This window comes from Sarcophilus harrisii, chromosome 4, assembly GCF_902635505.1.
Source record: "Sarcophilus harrisii chromosome 4, mSarHar1.11, whole genome shotgun sequence".
Lineage (NCBI taxonomy): Eukaryota > Metazoa > Chordata > Mammalia > Dasyuromorphia > Dasyuridae > Sarcophilus > Sarcophilus harrisii.
Window position 1 is genome coordinate 308,316,148 of NC_045429.1, and position 7,210 is coordinate 308,323,357.

Sequence of the window (7,210 nt, forward strand, 5' to 3'; positions counted from 1 at the left end):
CAATAGTGGTGATGCCAAAAAAGGGAGCCACTGTAACATTTTAAAAATATTTCATAGAACAAGGTGAAGTTTAGAAGAAAGTATAGATGGGCAGAAGAGTTTTGAAAAGTATATGTAGGTTTTATTGCATACTTTTTTTAAAAAGCAAGCAATATGAAATGAATATTAATGGTTTCAAAAAAGAATCCTCTTTTTATGTGCAGCTGTGTGTATGGACATACCATGTGTATGTGTGTGTTTAAGTTCAGAATAAGAAAGAAAATCACATTTCTGAAGGGAGGAGAGTTCTTCTTCATCCTGCACTAAAGGGTAACTAATAGCTTACCTTTGCGCACTTACCACCACTACCTGTTGTGTTATAAGTATATTGCATTTCTTTGTAGTTAAAGCATGTGGAGCTTTTATTTCCAAGTGGGACACAATTCAAGACAGTTGAAGACTCTAAATGTCCTCCTTTGACATGGAAGTAAGACTCATATGATATGAAAGGGACTATACTCATGATTTCGTCATACAAGTGGATCTTAGGAAAGTAAGGTGCTTCCCAGAACTCACTGAAATTTAACTAACACATGATAAGCTTTGATCTCATTCATTCTCCTGATGGAATCCCAGGCACTCAGACTCAAAATTTCTTCTTTGAATTTTACATCTTACTCACTTACTCCATTCAAACAGTTTCGAAATTTTAAAAATTTATTTTCTTAATGAATCAAAATCTATTTATCTATTTCTTTCTTTCTCTCCTCTCCACCCTCTTTACATTAGGGGAAGAGAGAGAGACACAGACACAGAGAGAGACAAAGAGAGAGAGGGAGGAAGGAAGGAAGGAAAAAAAGAAAGGAAAGAAAAAAGGAAGCAAGCAAGGAAGGAAGGAAGGAAGGAAACAAGCCTTCTAAAAAGATACATAGTCAAGCAAAACAAATTTCCACATTGATTATGTCTAAAAAAAATAAATGTTTCAACCTGTAGCTTGAATCTGCCAATAGATAGATATGATTCAACATGGGTCTCTTGGAACTGTGGTTATCCATTTCATTGAATGATTCCAAGGTCATAGATTTAGGGTTAGACTAAATCTTAGAAATCATCTGGTTCATTTTTCCCATTTTCTCATGAGAAATAAGTCAAGTTCACATAAATAGTAAAATCCGCAGGATTAGAATTTGAATTCAGGTCCTTGGACTCCAAATGCAGTATTTTTTCTTCTTTGTCCCACTGCCTCCAGAAGCTCTGATATCTATACTCCCTTTTCCAACTCTAATCCCACTATTTTATTATCTCTTTCTCAGACTATTATAATTGCTTTCTAGTTGATGGACCTTTCTTTAGTCTCTCCTCTCTTGAATCTATCCAAGAAATCACTGAAAAAATGAGTCATTCTAACTGTCATATTTCAGTTATGTCCAATTCTTTGTGACCCATTTGGGGTTTTCTTGCCAAAGAGTAGTTTGTCATTTCCTCTATCGCATTTTACAGATAAGATAACTGAGGCAAATAGGATTAAATGATTTGCCCAGGGTCACACAGCTAGTAAGTGTCTGAGGTTGGATTTGAAAACAGGCCTTCCTGACTCCAGACTTGGCACTCTATCCAATGAGCTACTTAACTGCTTTGTATCTTTCTACTGCATAGGTTTTATGGCACTTCCCTGATCAAAAACTTTGAGTGGTTCCCCATAACCCATTTAATAAAATACAAACTCCTTAGTTTGACCCAATGAAATAACTTATGTAATGCATTTGAAAACTTTAAAATGCTCTATAAATATGAGTTGTTCTTGCCTGTGAGTTTACTTGTCCACTGGAGTAGTGTGATTTTTCACATGCTCCTACTATATCTACCAGCTACTATCCTATTTCTCTTTATTTTACAATCTAATTTTTTTCAAAGGAGATTTCCTCATAAGTAAAATGGTCCAGGTGAAAGAGTTGAAATATCATCTTTGATGTTTAGAACTATGTGACCTTAACCAAATCATATCTTCTTATCAGTCTTCTCATCTATAAAATGCCAGAAGTGAACTAAATAGCCATTGAGATCCCTTCCAGCTGTATAAGTCTTGGATTTCAAAATCTTTTCTGACTCTGATTTCATGAGTGTGTTGATCTTACTTTGTCACTATTTTCTCACCATTCATTCAATATGTACTTATCAAACTTTCAGGATTTACTTACACTGAATGAAATAAAAAAAAAAAAAAAAAAAAAAAGCACAATCCCTTCTCCCCAAGGATTCCTTATAGTTTAATAAGGAAGACAATTCTTTCCCCAAGAAAATCATAGACTTTTTAAGATAGAAGGAATTTTAGAGAACATATGAATATGGTACTCAAATTACATATAATGAAACTAACATCCATTTTCATGGCTTTGGCAGTTGGATATAAACCATTTGCCTGATTAATTAGCAGGTGTCACAATGGGAAGCAAAGCTGATTTGCTATACTTGCTCTTTATTCTTCCTTCTTTTCCTCTAAGGAAAAGGACAGAATAAGAATCTTCTCCAAACTGTGTTTCTTTGCACCCAGTGGGGTTAACTCAAGACAAGGACTTTTCTCTGGGCAAAATCAATAGTCTAGAAGCAACCCCAGATTCAGTTTTACAGTTCTGCCTTTGAAAAATTTACAGAATTATTAATAAAATGAATGAAAAAAAAACTTGTCAAGTATCATGAAGCTGCTGCCATTAAGATGGAATTTTGTGAAATAAAACCAGCCAGAGCCTTCTCTGATTGTACTCTATTTATGATGGAAATTAGCATGAGAAATACATACATTTATATATATGTGCGTACTCCTGGGTTGACCATGACTTTATGTGAAAGGGAAAATCCAAAGTCAGAATAAACCTAACTTAAGGAAATACAAGGGATGAGGAGAAACATACAGTCATCTAATAATGGATAAATTTGAGGATGGAAGGGAGAGTTGGAAAGGGAGTTGGTTGACCTCTCTCTGGTCTTTATAGAATAATAGTTCATTTCCTCCATTCCCTCCACAAAGGTATTTCCTCATGTTCAAGCCACAAATGACAATCTGCAAGTTTCTGATCATCACTTTAGTCTTACATTTTCTCCCCCTAAGTGTCAGAGTTTAGGACATGACTACTGCCAAGCACTCTGCCTCCATCTCAATCTTCATCTCTTCTGTATTCTCTCTCTCCATCTTGTTCAAGTTTCCTGTAGAGGGGCACAATACCACATAGTCCAATTCTAAATTGGTATTTCTACCGCTTTTCTAAGATGAGGAAAAGCAGCAAAAACTATGAGCGCCAGAATTATTAGTAAAGATCCTGACCATTTCCTCTGTCTGCAAAGGAAGAAGGTGATGCAAAAGCTGTTTTATGTATAAAGAAAACAACTTATATAAGACATTTTGGAAGGAAAACTAGGTGGATTTGCAGATAGGATATGCAAAGTGAGGTAGAAAAGAAGCTAGTGAGAGATCTAAAGGAAGGAGGCTAAGGCTAAGGGAGGGAGAAAAGAAAGAGAGATAGGAAGGAGGCAGTTTGAGATATGGACTGGAAAAATTCTCTATTTTTCCATTTCCTTACCTGCATAATGAGGGGATTAGACTAAAGAGATCTAGGAGGCCAGAGATAGAAATTTGTGAGTCATTTGCATAGGGTGATAGTTGACGTTGTGAAAATAGAACAGATATGACATTCAACTGGCAGGGTTTCATAGCAGTTGCTGGGAAAACTACCTGAACTGGGGCCACATTCCGAGCCTACTCTGTTGCAGGCTCTGCCTTGCCTATCTAGAAACAGCAATAAGAACTATAAGAATCTGTGTGTTATAGAAACTAGCTTCCTACTCTGGAAAGGAATAAAGAGCTCTGACTCTGAGAGATAAATATATAAGGAAGCTGAATTTACTAATTGTATGTTCCTGGGTAAGTCTCTGGGTCCCTTCTCTGGGTCTTATCAATAAAATAAAGCACTTTGAGTAAATTATCTCAGAAGTCTCTTTTAACTCCAATAGTCTATGAATGAGTCTATAATATGTTTGTCAGGGAAAGGAATGTTTTGATGAAATTATGCAGTCAGAACCAATATACAAATCAACTTCTACTTTATTTCCATTTTTAGTACTTCCTGAAAGATTAAGAAAAACTTAGCAGCTGCTGTGCCCAAGTTCTCTGGAGCCACAGGCTGAAAAATAATGAGGGTGAAACCAAGATGGAGTTAGAGGATGACATGGTCAACTTTTTTCTATGATATGGAATCATCCCAGATTTTTTAGTAGTGGCCTTTTGAAAGGAAGGTGCTGGTCTAATCAAATGTAAACTTGCTGCTCCTTATGGGAATCCAGAAGTCCAGGAACTGAAATTAAAGGGGAAACTATGCTACTCAAGATACTCCAGACTTTTTGACCCCAAACATTGGTCTTTGTTGCATGGGAAAGTCCCAGGGTATTTTAGTTTTTTGCAATGCATCGTTTCCACAGAATTCTATGTCCCCAAGTGTTCTTGCCAGGTAGTAGTGGATTATAGCTGGGTTCTCATTCCATAAGAAATGGTATTCGTCTCCATCCCCAACCTCCTCCTGGCTGCTCTCCAGATTCAATCTTTCCTTCTTGCTAGTTCAGTGAAGAGCCAAGAAATAGGAAGCAAAAAGGGAAGGCACGCTGGACAGGATGTCAAGATTTCTAATTAGAGCTTTGCTACTAATCAGCAATGTAACATTAAACAAATCATTTGAATTCTCTGTTTTTCCATTTCCTTACCTGTATAATGAGGGGATTAGACTAAAGGTCTCCAAGAAGGGAGGTCCAGACAAATCACCTGCTAAAAAGTAATTCTCCAGAAATAAATTTTAAAACAAAAGTAATAACAACAACACTGATAATGTGACATTAAAATAATAAAAACCAATGAAATTCAAGAGACATTTGAGGCATTCTGTGGGTGCAATGCTAATTCCTGAGGGTATAATAAATAAAATAAAACACTTCCTGCCCTCAAGGAGCTATATATATATATATATATATATATATATATATATATATATATATACTCATCTACTGAGCTCATACCATAAGGCAAATAATTTTGAGGCAAATGGGTTTTAGGCAAATTTTCCTGTTCTGGCTAGACAATATAAGGCTCTTTCCTCCCCATTTAGAATCACACCTTTCCCTGGGTTACTAAACACTTCACATGGACTTTTCTCCCTAAACCATTCTTTGATTGTGGTCTTCCCAATGTCAATCTCCTTTCTTCTCTAAGTCTGCTGTCCTCCCTGCGGCTCAGCAGCTCCTCCTCAGACATGCTCCCTCTGCTCTCCCTTCCCCACACACTTTTTCTTTCCCTCCGGTAGATCTAAAGAGAGAAGAGGGAAGCCCAGAATGGAGAATGTGTTCGTGTCTGTGGGTAGGTGGGCAGAAGATGGCATTCGCTCTCTTGGTCCTACAAACTGGGCACAAAGCGGATCCTCTGCGAGTAGGCCAGGTCAGCAACATAAAAGAGAAAGTTGACATAAGTGAAGATGGCCACCACCAGCTGGCTATCCCAAGGACAGCTTCCTTGAGGACATCCTGAGGGCCTTGAGGGAGTCCCATACTTGGGGTCAAAGCAGAAGACAGGCCAGATCACAGCTGCACTCAGGTAAAGCAGCACAGCTAGAAATGTGTACACGACCACTATTCGGTCAAAAGGGAAGCCCAGGGTCCCGGCCCGGCCGGTCACGCTCAGGCCGACCACCACCACAGTGCCTATAAAGCACACGCTGTACACTCCCACGCACCACTGAGTGGCCACAAAGCGCCCATAGCGGCTGTCGTGGACCAGGGCCCCAAAGATGATGCAGGCCACAAAAGCCTGGACGATTTTCAGCAAGCCAGACACCGTGGCCATGTAGCTGGTGACCTGGCCCGGCCGAGCCCTCGTCAAGACTACTTCGGTGGCATAAGTGACAAAGACTAAAGTTGCAAAGACACTGGCGGCCAGGCGGAAGTCTCGGGCGGTGCAGCCTTCTGGCTCCGGGGGGCACTCCAGCCTGGTAAAATAGAGGGGGTAGACAATGGCGGCCGTGGCAGACAGAAGGGTGGCCAGCATGGCGAAGGCCGCGGTGAAGTTGCCCCAGGAGAGATGCAGGCAGCCATGGAGTCGGGTGAACTCAAAGGCCACCACCAGACCAGTGAGGGCAAAGCAGAAACACCAGGCTGACATGCAGAAGGTCCCATAGGCGGCGTCGAAGCCGCCCCGGTGTGCCACGAGGCTGAAGGTGGTACAGCCAAATGCCAGCTGCAGCAGGCGGGTGGTGCCCACTGGGGAAGTCACAGCTCCCAGGTTCAGGTAGGGACCCCCTGGGGGGTCCATGGTACTCCCCATCCCTCCAACCTGAGGACGCCAGCCTCACCTCCTGGGGGATATCAGTCAGTCTGTTTCATCCTACCGGTATCTAAGGGACTCTAAATCCCATCGGGATTGCCTGCCTTCTTCAGGGGCTTCTCGCTTGTCGCCAAATTCCCCTTCCAGGCTCCGGTTGCTGTCGGGACATTGCAGTCAGCCCAGCTCGGTAGTGGCAGCGGCAGCAGCTCTGCGGATTTCTCTGCAGCAGAAGGCAGCTGGCCACCCCAGCGGTATAAATAGGCATATGTATTCATAGACCCAGAATAGCCCAGCCTCCGGGCTTGGAGTTGGGGGTTTGGATACCCGACCCTCATTGCTTCCTAGTTATGCCAGATCCATTAACCCGATGGTGGCTGGAGCCGAGTCTTTCACTGCTCCACAGCCACACTTAGGCTACTGGGGTTTATTTGTCTCTGCCAAGGACAGGAGGAGGTTGTTAATCCTGGAACACGCTGACTGTTCCCGGTGGCTGGGACCCACTGGGCTCCTGGTAGAAGGACTGTTGGGGGAACTAGCCTCAGGGCTTAAGAACGGGGGGTGGGGACGATTGAGTGGGATGAGATTGACAGAGCAGATGGCCTTAAACTCAGAGAGGTCTGTTCCATTCTGACCTTATCTGTCCTTTCTCTCCTCTTTGTTACCCTAGCTAGTCACTTGGGCAGATTTGCACTGATTTCAGGAGCCTTTTGTCTTTGGCTAACCTTTCCAACTCCTCCCCCACCCTTCTCTTCGCGGCCCCTCCCCTCCGCATTTTAGCTAACTCGGCCTTTTTTTCCCACTATGCAAAATATAATAATCTGTACATGGGAGTAATAACTGTCTCACTGTGATTTCCCTGGTCAGTTAAGGTGGTGC

The 7,210-nt window shown here is 41.7% G+C and overlaps 1 protein-coding gene across 1 annotated transcript; it reads right to left on the reverse strand.

Annotated features, from left to right (window-relative positions):
• Positions 1-4,978: 4,978 nt before the first annotated feature.
• On the reverse strand, positions 4,979-6,856 carry MYADML2 (myeloid associated differentiation marker like 2). The gene has a single exon (XM_003768600.2). The coding sequence runs from the start codon at positions 6,332-6,334 to the stop codon at positions 5,411-5,413; it is 924 nt and encodes a 307-aa protein (XP_003768648.1). The 5' UTR covers positions 6,335-6,856; the 3' UTR covers positions 4,979-5,410.
• Between the last annotated feature and the right edge of the window lie 354 nt (positions 6,857-7,210).

Excerpts from the sequence above, each read along its gene's own strand:
- MYADML2 (XM_003768600.2), bottom strand. The coding sequence starts at position 6,334 with ATGGGGAGTACCATGGACCCCCCAGGGGGTCCCTACCTGAACCTGGGA.